Source organism: Oncorhynchus tshawytscha, linkage group LG23 (genome assembly GCF_018296145.1).
Source record: "Oncorhynchus tshawytscha isolate Ot180627B linkage group LG23, Otsh_v2.0, whole genome shotgun sequence".
Taxonomy (NCBI): Eukaryota; Metazoa; Chordata; class Actinopteri; order Salmoniformes; family Salmonidae; genus Oncorhynchus; species Oncorhynchus tshawytscha.
Window position 1 is genome coordinate 1,712,501 of NC_056451.1, and position 16,697 is coordinate 1,729,197.

The 16,697-nt window shown below is 45.9% G+C and overlaps 1 protein-coding gene across 3 annotated transcripts in view; it reads left to right on the forward strand.

Annotated features, from left to right (window-relative positions):
- LOC112222584 (kelch-like protein 32) overlaps nucleotides 1-11,653 on the forward strand; it is a 39,425-nt gene extending 27,772 nt beyond the window's left edge. For all 3 annotated transcript variants that reach the window (XM_042304432.1, XM_042304434.1, XM_042304433.1), the window contains 4 exons: nucleotides 2,625-2,683; nucleotides 9,224-9,416; nucleotides 9,770-9,864; nucleotides 10,049-11,653. In XM_042304432.1, coding sequence (XP_042160366.1) covers nucleotides 2,625-2,683; nucleotides 9,224-9,416; nucleotides 9,770-9,864; nucleotides 10,049-10,210 — 509 coding nt within the window. In that variant the 3' untranslated portion in view covers nucleotides 10,211-11,653. The remainder of the gene's footprint in view (nucleotides 1-2,624; nucleotides 2,684-9,223; nucleotides 9,417-9,769; nucleotides 9,865-10,048) is intronic.
- Nucleotides 11,654-16,697: the final 5,044 nt, after the last annotated feature.

The window sequence follows — 16,697 nt, forward strand, 5'->3', positions numbered from 1 at the left end:
GAATAGAGTATAACACACTGAACACACACACACCTAGATGGAGAATAGAGTATAACACACTGAACACACACACACCCAGATGGAGAATAGAGTATAACACACTGAACATACACACACCTAGATGGAGAATTGAGCATAACACACTACACACACCTAGATGGAGAATTGAGCATAACACACTACACACACCTAGATGGAGAATTGAGCATAACACACTGCACACACCCAGATGGAGAATAGAGCATAACACACTGCACACACCCAGATGGAGAATTGAGCATAACACACTGCACACACCCAGATGGAGAATAGAGCATAACACACTGCACACACCCAGATGGAGAATTGAGCATAACACACTGCACACACCTAGATGGAGAATTGAGCATAACACACTGCACACACCCAGATGGAGAATAGAGTATAACACACTGAACACACACACACCTAGATGGAGAATAGAGTATAACACACTGAACACACACACACACCTAGATGGAGAATAGAGTATAACACACTGAACACACACACACCTAGATGGAGAATAGAGTATAACACACTGAACACACACACACCCAGATGGAGAATAGAGTATAACACACTGAACATACACACACCTAGATGGAGAATTGAGCATAACACACTGAACACACACACCCAGATGGAGAATAGAGCATAACACACTGAACACACACACACCTAGATGGAGAATAGAGCATAACACACTGAACACACACACCCTAGATGGAGAATTTGAGCATAACACACTGAACACACACACACACTAGATGGAGAATAGAGCATAACACACTGAACACACACACACCTAGATGGAGAATGGAGCATAACACACTGAACACACACACACACACACAGATGGAGAATAGAGCATAACACACTGAGACACACACACACCTAGATGGAGAATAGAACACATAACACACTGAACACACACACACACACACAGATGGAGAATAGAGCATAACACACTGAACACACACACACACAGATGGAGAATAGAGCATAACACACTGAACACACACACACACACCTAGATGGAGAATAGAGCATAACACACTGAACACACACACACCCAGATGGAGAATAGAGCATAACACACTGAACACACACACACCTAGATGGAGAATAGAGCATAACACACTAACACACACACTGATGGAGAATAGAGCATAACACACTGAACACACACACACACCTAGATGGAGAATAGAGCATAACACACTGAACACACACACACCTAGATGGAGAATAGAGCATAACACACTGAACACACACACACAGATGGAGAATAGAGCATAACACACTGAACACACACACACACCTAGATGGAGAATAGAGCATAACACACTGAATACCCACCCACACAGATGGAAAATAGAGCATAACTCACTGAACACACACACACACACAGATGGAGAATAGAGAATAACTCACTGAACACACACACACACACCCAGATGGAGAATAGAGAATAACTCACTGAACACACACACACCTGATGGAGAATAGGGCATAACACACTGAACACACACACACCTAGATGGAGAATAGAGCATAACACACTGAACACACACACACCTAGATGGAGAATAGAGCATAACACACTGAACACACACACCGATGGAGAATAGAGCATAACACACTGAACACACACACACACACAGATGGAGAATAGAGAATAACACACTGAACACACACCGATGGAGAATAGAGAATAACACACCACAGATGGAGAATAGAGAATAACACACTGAACACACACACACACCTAGATGGAGAATAGAGAATAACACACTGAACACACACACCGATGGAGAATAGAGCATAACACACTGAACACACACACACACCTAGATGGAGAATAGAGAATAACACACTGAACACACACCGATGGAGAATAGAGCATAACACACTGAACACACACACACACCTAGATGGAGAATAGAGAATAACACACTGAACACACACACCGATGGAGAATAGAACACACAACACCAGATGGAGAATAGAGAATAACACACTGAACACACTGGAGAATAGAGAATAACACACTGAACACACACACCGATGGAGAATAGAGCATAACACACTGAACACACACACACACACCTAGCTGGAGAATAGAGCATAACACACTGAACACACACACACACACACCTAGCTGGAGAATAGAGCATAACACACTGAACACACACACACACACCTAGCTGGAGAATAGAGCATAACACACTGAACACACACACACACACCTAGCTGGAGAATAGAGCATAACACATGAACACACTGGAGACACACTGAACACACACACACACCGATGGAGAATAGAGAATAACACACTGAACACACACACACACCTAGATGGAGAATAGAGAATAACACACTGAACACACACACACACCTAGATGGAGAATAGAGCATAACACACTGAACACACACACACACCGATGGAGAATATAGAATAACACACTGAACACACACACACATCGATGGAGAATAGAGCATAACACACTGAACACGCACACACCTAGATGGAGAATAGAGCATAACACACTGAACACACACACATGCACGCCACCTGTGTGTAATACTCTTGTCTGTTACAGGTGGAGTCACAAACACAGCTCAGTACCAGAATAGACTGATGGTGTACAACCCAGAACAGGTAACTGAAGAACAGATAGTACAGAGAAATAACAGAAAAGACATCAAAACAATGAAAACCAGAACAGTCTAGTGCTAGCTGAGTAATACGCTTGTTTACTGCAATAGGAGAGAGAGAGAGAGAGAGAGCGCGTGAGAGGGAGCGTGTGAGCGTGAGAGAGCGTGTGAGCGTGAGAGAGCGTGAGAGAGCGTGAGAGAGCGTGAGAGAGCGTGTGAGAGAGCGTGAGAGAGCGTGAGAGAGAGCGTGAGAGAGCGTGTGAGAGCGTGAGAGCGTGAGAGAGCGCGTGAGCGTGAGAGAGCGCGTGAGCGTGAGAGAGCGCGTGAGCGTGAGAGAGAGAGAGAGAGCGAGCGTGAGAGAGAGAGAGCGCAGTGCGAGACAGAGAGAGCGCAGTGCGAGACAGAGAGAGAGAGCGTGAAAGATCAAGAGAGAGAGCATGCGAGGGAGAGAGAGAGCACGTGCGAGACAGAGAGAGTGCGTGCGAGACACAGAAAGAGAGAGAGCGCGTGCGAGAGATAGAGAGTGCGTGTGGGAGAGAGAGTGCGTGTGGGAGACAGATAGAGGGAGGGGGAGAGAGGGAGGGGGAGAGAGAGACAGAGAGGGGGAGAGGAGAGAGAGACACAGGGAGAGGGGGAGAGAGGGGGAAAGTGAGAGCGCGAGAGAGAGAGAGAGAGAGAGGAAAGAGGGAGAGAGACAGAGAGTGGAGGGCGTGAGAGACAGAGAGAGAACGTGAGAGATCGGGAGAGCATGTGAGAGCGCGAGAGAGAGAGCACGTGCGAGAAAGAGAGAGAGCGCGTGCGAGAGAGAGAGAGAGCGTGTGCGAGAGAGAGAGAGCGTGTGCGAGAGAGAGAGAGCGCGTGCGAGAGAGAGAGAGAGCGCGTGCGAGAGAGAGAGCGTGCGAGAGAGAGAGAGAGAGAGAGAGAGAGAGCGTGCGAGAGAGAGAGAGAGAGAGCGCGCGTGCTAGACACAGAGAGAGAGAAAGAGAGCGTGAGAGACACAGAGAGAGAGAAAGAGCGTGAGAGACACAGAGAGAGAGAGAGAGAGCGCGTGCGAGAGAGAGAGAGCGTGCGAGAGAGAGAGAGAGAGAGAGAGACAGAGCGCGTGCGGGAGAGAGAGAGGGTGCGAGAGGGGGGAGAGAGGGGGGGAAGAGACACAGAGGGGGGAGAGAGAGAGAGAGGGAGAGGGGAGAGAGAGGGGGAGGGGGAAAGAGGGGGAGAGAGAGAGGGGAAAGAGGGAGAGAGACAGAGATATGGAGAGAGACAGAGAGTGGAGGGTGTGAGAGAGTGGAGGGCGTGAGAGAGAGGGCGTGTGAGAGACAGAGAGAGAGAGCACGTGAGAGAGAGAGAGCACGTGAGAGAGAGAGAGCACGTGGGAGAGCGAGAGATGGCGTGTGCGAGAGAAACGGCGTGTGCGAGAGAGCGAGAGCGCATGGGAGACAGAGAGAGCGAGAGCACATGAGAGAGAGCGTGTGCGAGACAGAGTGAGAGAGAGAGAGAGAGAGCGCAGCGCGTGTGTGAGAGAGAGAGCGCCCGTGTGAGAGAGAGCGCGTGCGAGACAGAGAAAGAGAGCGCGTGCGAGAGAGAGAGCGTGCGAGAGAGAGCGCGTGCAAGAAACAGAGAGAGGGTGCGTGCGAGAGAGAGAGAGAGAGAGAGTGTGAGAGAGAGCGTGCGAGACAGCGAGAGAGAGAGAGCGCGTGTGAGAGAGAGAGAGAGAGCGCGTGCGAGACACAGGGAGAGAGAGCGCGTGTGAGAGAGAGCGTGCGAGAGAGAGAGCGAGCACCAGAGGGGGTGAGAGAGAGCGAGAGAGAGAGAGAGTGCCAGAGAGAGACAGAGAGACAGCGAGAGAGAGAGCACCAGAGAGAGAGAAACAGAGAGAGCGAGCGCCAGGGAGACAGAGAGAGCGAACGCCACGGAGACAGAGAGAGCGTCACAGAGAGAGAGAGAGAGCGAGCATCAAAGAGCGCGAGAGAGCGAGTGCCAGAGAGAGCGAGTGTCATAGCGAGAGCGAGAACCAGAGAGAGAGCGAGCGCCATAGCGAGAGCGAGCGCCAGAGCGAGAGCGAGCTCCAGAGCGAGAGCGGGCTCCAGAGCGAGAGCGGGCGCCAGAGCGAGCGCCAGAGCGAGAGCGAGCGCGGGCGCCAGAGCGAGAGCGAGCGCCAGAGCGAGAGCGAGCGCCAGAGCGAGAGCGAGCGCCAGAGCGAGAGCGGGCGCCAGAGCGAGAGCGAGCGCCAGAGCGAGAGCGGGCGCCAGAGCGAGAGCGAGCGCCAGAGCGAGAGCGCCAGAGCGAGAGCCAGAGCGAGAGCGAGCGCCAGAGCGAGAGCCAGAGCGAGAGCGAGCGCCAGAGCGAGCGCCAGAGCGAGAGCCAGAGCGAGAGCGAGCGCCAGAGCGAGAGCCAGAGCGAGAGCGAGCGCCAGAGCGAGAGCCAGAGCGAGAGCGAGCGCCAGAGCGAGAGCCAGAGCGAGAGCGAGCGCCAGAGCGAGAGCCAGAGCGAGAGCGAGCGCCAGAGCGAGAGCCAGAGCGAGAGCCAGAGCGAGAGCCAGAGCGAGAGCGAGCGCCAGAGCGAGAGCGAGCGCGAGAGCGAGCGCGAGAGCGAGCGCCAGAGCGAGAGCGAGCGCCAGAGCGAGAGCCAGAGCGAGAGCCAGAGCGAGATCCAGAGCGGCGCCAGAGCGAGCGCGAGCGCCAGAGCGAGCGCCAGAGCAGGAGCGAGAGCGAGCGCCAGAGAGAGAGCGAGAGCGAGCGCCAGAGAGAGAGCGAGCGCCAGAGCGAGAGCGAGCGCCAGAGCGAGAGCGAGCGCCAGAGCGAGAGCGAGCGCCAGAGCGAGAGCGAGCGCCAGAGCGAGAGCGAGCGCCAGAGCGAGAGCCAGAGCGAGAGCCAGAGCGAGAGCCAGAGCGAGATCCAGATCCAGAGCGAGATCCAGAGCCAGAGCAAGCGCCAGAGCGAGCGCGAGCGCCAGAGCGAGCGCCAGAGCGAGCGCCAGAGCGAGCGCCAGAGCGAGCGCCAGAGCAGGAGCGAGAGCGAGCGCCAGAGCGAGAGCGAGCGCCAGAGCAGGAGCGAGAGCGAGCGCCAGAGAGAGAGCGAGAGCGAGCGCCAGAGAGAGAGCGAGCGAGAGAGCGAGCGCCAGAGAGAGAGCGAGCGCCAGAGAGAGAGCGAGCGCCAGAGAGAGAGCGAGCGCCAGAGCGAGAGCGAGAGCGAGACCTCAACCCAGAGTCTTTCAGAGCGTTCAGTCAGCCCACTGACACCCCTATCAGATCACAGCAAAATCAGTCTACTTGAACAGAGTAATACTCAATCATGAGGCATCAAAACCAAAGGAACTGAGTAACATTAAATGCTATAGCTGGAAGGAATGTAGTGTGGAAACCTACCAAAATACAATTAGGCAACAACAAATGCAATACATTTTAGACAACTTCCTGGATGAAACGTTCCACTGTAATAGTGAAGGTGTAAAGTTGGCAGTAGATAATCTAAATAGTATATTTGACCTCTCAGCATCCCTATCAAATCTAAAAATTTCAAACAGAAAACCAAAGAAAATTAATAACAATGACATGGTTTGATGAGGAATGCAGAAACCTAAGAAATTGAGAAACCTGTTCAACCAAAAACACAGAGACCCAGAAAACCTGAGTCTACTCCTTCACTTTGGTGAATCACTAAAACAATGCAGAAATACACTATGGAAAAAGGAACAGCACATCAGAAATCAGCTCAATGTAATTGAAGAATCCATAGACTCTAACCACTTCTTAGAAATTAGAAAACACTAAACAGATAAATATTTGTGTTGCTATCTGTTCAAAAATGTAGATGTATAGAGCCAAAAATAGGCTCTAATAACAAAGAACAAACAACAACAAAAACATATACATGATCAAATACAAAATCTTGGAATCAACTATTGAAGACTAACAGAACACACTGGATTATCACACACTTATCTTGAATGAACTACAAGACAAAATAAAAACCCTCCAACCCAAAATGGCCTGTGGTGTTGATGGTATCCTCAATAAAGTGATCAAATATACAGACAACAAATTCCAACTGGCTATACTGAAACTCTTTATCATCATCCTCAGCTCTGGCATATTCCCCAATATTTGGAACCAAGGACTGTTCACCCCAATCCACAAAAGTGGAGACAAATTTGACCTCAATAATTACTGTAGGATATGCATCAACAGCAACCTTGGGAAAATCCTCTGCATTATTATTAACAGCAGACTCGTGCATTTTCTCAGTAAAAACAATGTACTGAGCTAATGTCAAATTGGCTTTGTAATCAAATTATCATATGACAGACCATGTATTCACCCTGCACACCCTAATTGACAAACAAGCAAACCAAAACAAAGGCAAAGTCTTCTCATGCTTTGTTGATTTAAATTTGGCATGAGGGTCTGCTATACAAATGGATGGAAACTGGTGTTGGGGGAAAAACATACAACATTATAAAATCCATGTACACAAACAACAAGTGTGAGGTTAACATTGACAAAAAACACACATTTCTCCCCACAGGGCCGGGGGGTGAGACAGGGATGCAGCTTAAGCCCCACTGTCTTCAACATATATATCAACGAATTGGCAAGGGCACTAGAACAGTCTGCAGCACCCGGCCTCACCCTATTAGAATCTGAAGTCAAATTTCTACTGTTTGCTGATGATCTGGTGCTTCTGTCACCAACCAAAGAGGGCCTACAGCAGCACCTAGATCTTCTGCACAGATTCTGTTAGACCTGGGCCCTGACAGTATATTTCAGTAAGACCAAAATAATGGTGTTACAAAAAAGGTCCAGTCGCCAGGACCACAAACACAAATTCCATCTAGACACCGTTGCCCTAGAGCACACAAAAAATCTATACATACCTTGGCCTAAACATCAGCGCCACAGGTAACTTCCACAAAGCTGTGAACAAGGCCATCAAAAGGAACATAAAGTTCGACATACCAATTAGGATCTGACAAAAAATACTTGAATCAGTTATAGAACCCATTGCCCTTTATGTTTGTGAGGTCTGGGGTCTGTTCACCAACCAATAATTCACCAAATTAGGCAGATACCCGCTTATTATCAAAATCCAGAAAAAAACTGCTAAATTCTACAACCACCTAAAAGGAAGTGATTCCCAAACCTTCCATAACAAAGCCATAACCTACAGAAAGATGAACCTGGAGAAGAGTCCTCTAAGCAAGCTGATCCTGGGGCCCTGTTTACAAACACAAACAGACCTCACAGAGCCCCAGGACAGCAACACAATTAGACCCAACCAAATCATCAGAATATAAAAAGATAATTACTTGAATCATTGACAAGAATTAAGAGAAAATACAGAGCAAACTAGAATGCTGTTTGGCCCTAAACAGAGAGTACACAGTGGCAGAATACCTGACCACTGTGACTGACCCAAACATAAGGAAAGCTTTGACTATGTACAGACTCAGTGAGCATAGCCTTGCTATTGAGAAAGGCCGTCGTAGGCAGACCTGACTCTCAAGAGAAGACAGGCTATGTGCACACTTCCCACAAAATGAGGTGGAAACTGAGCTGCACTTCCTAACCTCCTGCCAAATGTATGACCATATTAGAGACACATATTTCCTTGAGATTACACAGATCCACAAAGAATTTGAAAACAAACCCAATTTCGATAAACTCCCATATCTACTGGGTGAAATACCACAGTGTGCAATCACATTAGCAAGATTTGTGACCTGTTGCCACAAGTAAAGAGCAACCAGTGGAGAACAAAAACCATTGTAAATACAACCCATATTTATGTTTATTTATTTTCCCTTTTGTGCTTTAACCATTTGCACATCGTTGCAACACTATATATACATATGACATTTGAAATGTCTTTTTTCTTTTGGAACTTCTGTGAGTAATGTTTACTGCTCATTTTTATTGTTTATTTCACTTCTGTATATTATCTACTTCACTTGCTTTGGCAATGTTAACATACGTTTCCCATGCCAATAAAGCCCTATGAATAGAATAGAATTGAATTGAGAGAGCAGGAGACAGAGAAAGTCTCATTTGTATTCACCGTGGAGCTACATTCACCTGCCAGGAACACCAACCCCCCCCACACTACCCTCAACAGATGGCCACCCACCAGCTTCTACCAGACATACGCACACACACACACACACACACACACACACACACACACACACACACACACACACACACACACACTTACACTTACAAAACAACCAAAGACACACTTAGTCAAATGTGCACAGTCGGATACATCTTTGTAAAATGGAGAGAGTGAAGTATATTATTAGGAAGGGGGGTGAAATCATTAGGAAAAATCATAGCCCTGGTGTCACATTATTTATCCAGCACTGAACATACATCAATTACCCAAGCAGGGATAGGCTAAAATATTAATCCATCTATTCAACATCTCATCTTCTCACCATCCTTTTTCCTACTCACCTTCTCTTTCTCTCACCCTCTCTACCCCCTCCTCTCGCCCCTCTCTGTCTCTTTCACCCCCCCTCTCTTTTTCCCCCTTTCCCTCTCTGACAGAACCAGTGGCTGGCCCGCAGTCCCATGCTACAGAGGCGAGTGTACCATGTCATGGCCATGGCGAGAAGGCAGCTGTATGTGCTGGGAGGAAATGACCTGGACTACAACAACGACCGCATCCTGGTCCGCCACATCGACTCCTATGACATAGACATGGACCAGTGGACCCGCTGCACCTTCAGCCTACTCACGGGTGGGTGGGTTGCGCATACACACACGCTCATGCATACGCATGCACGTGCACACACAGACAGGCAGACACACGCACCTGCACACACGTGTACACGCACACACGCACACATGCACACACGCACATACTATATAAGATCACTGTTCTCCTTTTTCCCGTGACTCTCCACCCTTCCCGACCTTGATTCCCTGTGAAGTTGTCAAGTATGTTCAAGGTGAAGTCATGAGAGGAGACGGAGGGACTTATTTTCGGGAACTTTCCCAACGCACCCTGTGTCTCAGATGACATTGAGTCATCTGGCCTCTCTTTGGCACAGCGAATCATTATTTTCGCTCTCTCCTCTCTATCCTCTGCAGGTCAGAACGAATCTGGCGTGGCAGTCCATGATGACCGAATCTATGTTGTCGGTGGATATTCTATTTGGACCAATGAGCCCCTAGCGTGTATTCAGGTGAGTGACCTTGACAGGTTTAAGTAACCTAAAAAATGATATGTTTTATTAAACTATGCTGTGCGTAGTTTATAAGGTTATAATGCATTATGGGGAAAGAGGGTATTCATAGCAAATGTTATCTTATTACAATATTCTATTGTTCCATGTGCATGACATGTTTATTTCACTTCCTGTTGTCCAGGTGTTAGATGTGAGCACGGAGGGGAAGGAGGAAGTGTTCTATGGACCAACTCTACCGTTCGCCTCCAATGGAATAGCAACGTGTTTCCTCCCTGCTCCATTCTTCACCTGCCCCAACCTACAGACTCTACAAGTGCCCCATCACAGGATAGGGGCTGTTTAACACACTAATAGAGACTACAGTAAATGCATCATGCAAACAACTCATATGGACATACATACAATTATGTAACACAAAATAATAGAACCAAAGGTCTGCTCCTTTACAACAGCCCCACTCTTCCTCTAAAAGGCATACACACACACACACACACACACACACACACACACACACACACACACACACACACACACACACACACACACACACACTTCAAGTGCAGGCGTCACTGCCCATCCTGAGGATGAAAAAAGGAAGGTCCTCAAAGAGGAAGGTCCTCAACATTCCCTATTCCTATCCAGCTACCCTGATAAGATGGACTGATCTTCCATCAGCTGCAGGGTTTGGGTCAATTCCATTTCAATTCAGTCAATTCAGGAAGTAACCAGAATTCGGATGACAATTTTGCTAATTGAAAAGCATTGAGAATAATAGATATTGATTGGATTAATATATCCTGAATTGACCCCAACCCTGCTCAGATGACCGGCTCTAGTCAAACTGGTGCAGAACAGTAGATCGCAATGCTGGAGCACTCAAGGGGAGCAGAGCTCTCTATGGAGTGAAATGGCTCCCTCTTCTACTAATGCACTCTTAACTAGCTGTACTTACTACTTGCCATAACCCATCTACTCAATACAAAGCCAATGGACCCACCCACGGTCATTTCAATTGAAACCTGTCCTGTGTAAACTGTGGACCCGTCTTCCTCTTTCTCGAGCGTGTTTTTTCTGTTCAAGCTCAGGGTTGAAGACCGTTTAACAGTTGAGTGAATGTCTGACCACGTAGCACACAGTGCATGTGCTCAGCACACTGTGTGTCGGAGAGCCTACGCTATGTGTCGCCACTGTCTTATGCCATTTTCAAAAGGTCTTGTTTTACTTCGACAAAGAAATAACGCCGTTTCACCTCCAGCAGTGAGAGAGAGAGAGAGGACTTTAAAAACATGTCTTGTTTTCGGAATAAAGAGGTCCAGCACTGTATCAATAAAGCCCGTGATAAGTTGAACCGAGCAAGTTGTTCATCCGCTGTATTGTGTTAGTCTGAAATACGGGAGCATTTTTTTTGTTGCTTTTGGGTGGGTTGTGTTGTTTTTAAAAAAAAAATCTATTGGACACAGGGTGCTTTTTTTCCTGGTTTACATTCTCCCTTTTGCAAGATTTACTATCATTTATTCTATCCTTAGCACATTTTCTCATCTGCTTGCACGCACATCCCCTATATCGAGGCGTTTTGGTACTTCCCTTATGCAATGCGCTTTTCCACGCACTGAATATTATTAGAAACTGGGTGGTTCGAGCCCTGAGTGCTGTTTGACTGACAGCCGTGGTATATCAGACTCTATACCACGGGTATGACAAAAAATGTATTTGCATTGCTCTAATTACTTGGAAAACGGTTTTTAATAGCAATACAGCACCTCTGGGTTTGTGGTTTTTTTTTTTTTTTTTTAACCAGGCAAGTCAGTTAAGAACACATTCTTATTTTCAATGACGGCCTGGGAACAATGGGTTAACTGCCTGTTCAGGGGCAGAACGACAGATTTGTACCTTGTCAGCTCGGGGGTTTGAACTCGCAACCTTCCGGTTCCTAGTCCAACGCTCTAACCACTAGGCTACGCTGCCAATATACCACAGCTAAGGGCTGTATCCAGGTACTCTGCGTTACGTCGTGCGTAAGAATTGGCCATATACCACACCCACTTGGGCCTTATTGCTTAACTATACCACAAGTATACAAAACATTAAGGATACCTGCTCTTTCCCTGACAGACTGACCACGTGAATCCAAAGCTGTGATCCCTTATTGATGTCACTTAAATCCTCTTCAATCAGTGTAGATGAAGGGGAGGAGACAGGTTAAGGAAGGATTGTAGTGTATGTGTGCAATTCATAGGGATTGAAGTGTATGTGTGCAATTCATAGGGTGAATGGGCAAGACAAAAGATTTAAGTTCCTTTGAACAGGGTAGGTGCCAGGCGCAGCGGTTTTGTCACGAACTGTAACGAGTCTGAACAATGGTCCCCCACCCAAAGGCCATGTAGCCAACTTGACAACTGTGGGAAGCATTGGAGTCAACCTGGGCCAGCATCCCTGTGGAATGGTTTCGACACCTTAAGTAGAGGGAGGGGGATATATCTACCAGTCTGTCTATCTTGCCCTCTAGCCAGCAGTCATAGTGACAATAGTGGTAGGTGGACCGTTTGTCCAGATCTGCAATGGTCCGTCACAGTGGACACATCATACCCATAAAAACACGCAAATGTTTTTTGTCCTCCGTTCGTTTTTCACATTGTGAAGTTTACCAAAAAATAAGAAATTCATTGTGAGGTTTTGATAGCCGTGTAATTCTCTCTCGGGCAAGGTGAGTTTTATCAATATATTTGCCTCAGTTTACTTAACATGTGCAACTCTAATTATTGATAAAAGGGACCTTGTCTGAGAGAGATTTGCGCGGTTGTAAAAATGTCACGCCAGGGGAAGCCCACACCAAACAAAGACCTTACACGAAGTAGTTCTAAAATCCCAGAAGGAATAAATGAATGGCTAAAAAACGATTGGGAACCATTTCCTGGGTTTTATGACTCACACTGTGGTACTCAATAGGCTAATTAGCAATCATGGCGCACATCTAATCATACAAAGCTGCACCAATATTCAATATGTATCCACATAAAGAGGAAGAGCTGATAGGAAGTGGATAGGCCAGGTAAATCACAGCATGAAAGACTGGGCACGCAGCTCAAAAAGCTCCCCTATCGATCTTTAGGGACAACACAATGACCCTACCAAGACTAGCATACAACGCCACAGTGCAATGAATAATTGCATCATTGTTTTCAAGGGAGCACAAAATTCAGTGAAAATGTCATTTGAATGACGGTGCAAAAGCCCTGTGAATTGAACCTTTCATTCCAGTTGTGGGTCTACTCTGGACAGTTATTAACAAGGTCTTGAAAGGCACCATGGCAGGCCTGTCTGGCTGTATTTCTACTTCTGATACTGAGATGCGCGGTCTTGTTGCGGATCATCATTCTCGCATGTCGTCCTATTATAATAATAATAATCTCAGCAGGCCCAGTTATTCAGGAAAGCTCAACACATGCTCCGCCTCCTCCGATCTGAGCAGCTATTCTTCGCTCATCTAGAATCTAACGGTTCAATATAGCCCAAATATTTGTCATTTTACTTTTAAAATGTATTAATTACCTTTTACATGTGGCATAAACACACAACCGGTCACAATGTTTTTTCACTGCCTGGCATGGCAACTGCTCGGCCTCAGACCGCAAGGCAATAGAGGATAGTGCGTGCGGCCCAGTACATCACTGGGGCCCATCTTCCTTACCATCCAGGACCTCTACACCAGGCGGTGTCAGAGGAAGGCTCTAAAAATTGTCAGACTCCAGCCACCCTAGTCACAGACTGTTCTCTCTGCTACTGCATGGCAAGCGGTATCCGGAGCGCCAAGTCTAGGTCCAAGAGGCTTCTAAACAGCTTCTACCCCCAAGCCATAAGACTCCTGAACACCTAATAAAATGGCTACCCTGACTATTTGTATCCCCCCCCCTATTTTACACCACTGCTACTCTCTGTTATTATCTATGTATAGTCACTTTAATAACTCTACCTACATGTACATATTACCTCAACTAACCGGTGCCCCCGCACATTGATCCTGTACCGGTACCACTCGGTGTATAGTCTCGCTATTGTTATTTTACTGCTGCTTTTGAATCACTTGTTCCTTTTATTTCTTATAATTACTCCTATTTTTGTAAACTGAATTGTTGTTTAGTGGCTCGTAAGTAAGTGTTAGGAATTTGATGAATAATGACTAAACAATATCTACATTTTAAATAGAACTATAACTAATTAAAACTTATACTCTGTTTTATTATATCTGATTAATAATATGAATTCATAAGGAAGGGATTGTGTAGCATGAAACAGGGGGTAATTAAACATAATAAGTACCATTCCAGCTAGGTTGGGGAGGAAATTGTGGGTTGTGGGTTTTAAGTAAGCAGAAAGGATCATTAACCTGTGGTTGAACCGACTCAACTTAGCTCTGGGATGTTTAGATAAGGCAGTGAGTGTTTTCCTGGGTTTTCCATTATCTGGAGCTGTCTGCTGAATAGTGATAGATGAAGACTTCACAAGTTTAATCTTGTTTTAACTGTGTGTCTGGAGTGAGCGAGCGAGGGGGTGGGAATAAACTTTTGAACCTGTTCTGTCCTGGTCGATAGGGGAAAGGACATTTTATAACCTATGACGTCATATTTTGTATATAAACTGTTGTTCGTGGTTTCATGGCAGCGCGCTCCGAGAATAAATACTATTATCTAATTTTGATTAGACTGGTCTCCTTCTATTTTATGCAAATAGGAATCTTACAAATTCTTATAAAATACTGAGTGATTTAATTAATGTACAATTATAGGAATTATGAAATTACATTAACAGTAAGTATTTCACTGTAAGGTCTACACCTGTTGTATTTCACTGTAAGGTCTACACCTGTTGTATTTCACTGTAAGGTCTACACCTGTTGTATTTCACTGTAAGGTCTACACCTGATGTATTTCACTGTAAGGTCTACACCTGATGTATTTCACTGTAAGGTCTACACCTGTTGTATTTCACTGTAAGGTCTACACCTGTTGTATTTCACTGTAAGGTCTACACCTGTTGTATTTCACTGTAAGGTCTACACCTGATGTATTTCACTGTAAGGTCTACACCTGATGTATTTCACTGTAAGGTCTACACCTGTTGTATTTCACTGTACGGTCTACACCTGTTGTATTTCACTGTAAGGTCTACACCTGTTGTATTTCACTGTAAGGTCTACACCTGTTGTATTTCACTGTACGGTCTACACCTGTTGTATTTCACTGTAAGGTCTACACCTGTTGTATTTCACTGTAAGGTCTACACCTGTTGTATTTCACTGTAAGGTCTACACCTGATGTATTTCACTGTAAGGTCTACACCTGTTGTATTTCACTGTAAGGTCTACACCTGTTGTATTCAGCGCACTAATAACATTTGATTTTAATGTTTTAATCTGATTACTTCAAAAGTCTCCTGTAGGCTACCTGCACACTTTCCTCCAAAATATAATTCCAGCATCCAAACTGTGCGGTGTCCATTTGATGAATGGAAAGACACGTTACGAAACACAAAAATGTAATGACATTCAGAGACTGTCAAGCCAAGCTTTCGATACTGGGTAGACCTACAAGCTAAGGAGGGATGTAGGCCTATTTTCTGTTTGTCGAGATGACAGTCTTTGATTGTGGTGTTTAAAAAGCAAACCATGATATTGAAGCACCTGAAGTCGGTATGCTTCACTTAATGATTGTGTGGTACATTGGCATAGAAACCTTACTGGTGGATCATTCATTGCATATATTTTATATAATCAGATTTTTAATCAGATTTCCTGGCCTCTCGAATGGCGCAGAGGTCTAAGACATTGCTTGAGGTGTCACAACAGACCCGGGTTCGATCTCAGGATGTGTTACAGCCGACCGTGACCGGGAGTTAGAGCGACGGGACAAGACTAACTACCAATTATTGGAGAAAAAGGTGTAAAAAATAAATAAATCTGACTTCCCCCAGCTGATTATTGTCTGCAGCCAGCTCTGATCGTAGAGTAATACAACAGACGGGGAGAATGAGCTCGTCTGTGGTGGTCGGCGAACCCTCAACCTTGTGTCCCGTGGCATCAACTGTGCCACAAAAGCATGCTGATGTGGAAAAAGTCGATATCCACATTTATAAACACATGGTTGCTATGTTTTAATTTTATTTGTGGTTGTAAACATTTTTTTGAGTTAATTCTATGAAGGGGGTGTGCAACAACAAAAACTACAGTACAAAGGGGAGGCTCATGTGAAAGTGTTTTTTGTGTGCATTTTTTTTAATGACACCTCAAGTTCCTCAGACGTGAAATGATGACTGACGAAATGAAGCCTGATTTGCATGAAGATTTCAAAGGAAAAAGGGAATGGAAAGAGCAGAAGTAATCTTCCTGACTCTCTGGTTGTATCTGATGAGGGACACAGTCTCAGGAAAGGAGGCGGTTCTGCCTGTAAAGTTGGGCCAACAAAAGAGTGCATTAGCACACAGAGATCCTATTTGTCTACTATCAGTAGTTACTATCACACCATAGAAACAGTTAGAAAAACAAAATATGATACATTTATCTATATGCGTCACACACTCTTCCCTCGTTCCATGCCTGTACAATTAGGAAACTGAAATACAACACATGCACTTCCACATTATCTTTTTTTCATCACATTAGTTACTTTTTTTCGTAACCTTTTTGAAAAATATTTGAAGATGGAAACTTGATCATAAATTATGATCTGTAACTCCAACAGGACAATTTCTATACATTATGTACATGTAAATACATGAATTTCAAGCCCAGTGGTGTTGAGGTCAACAGCATGGTAACCTGGTCCTGGGGTCAAGGG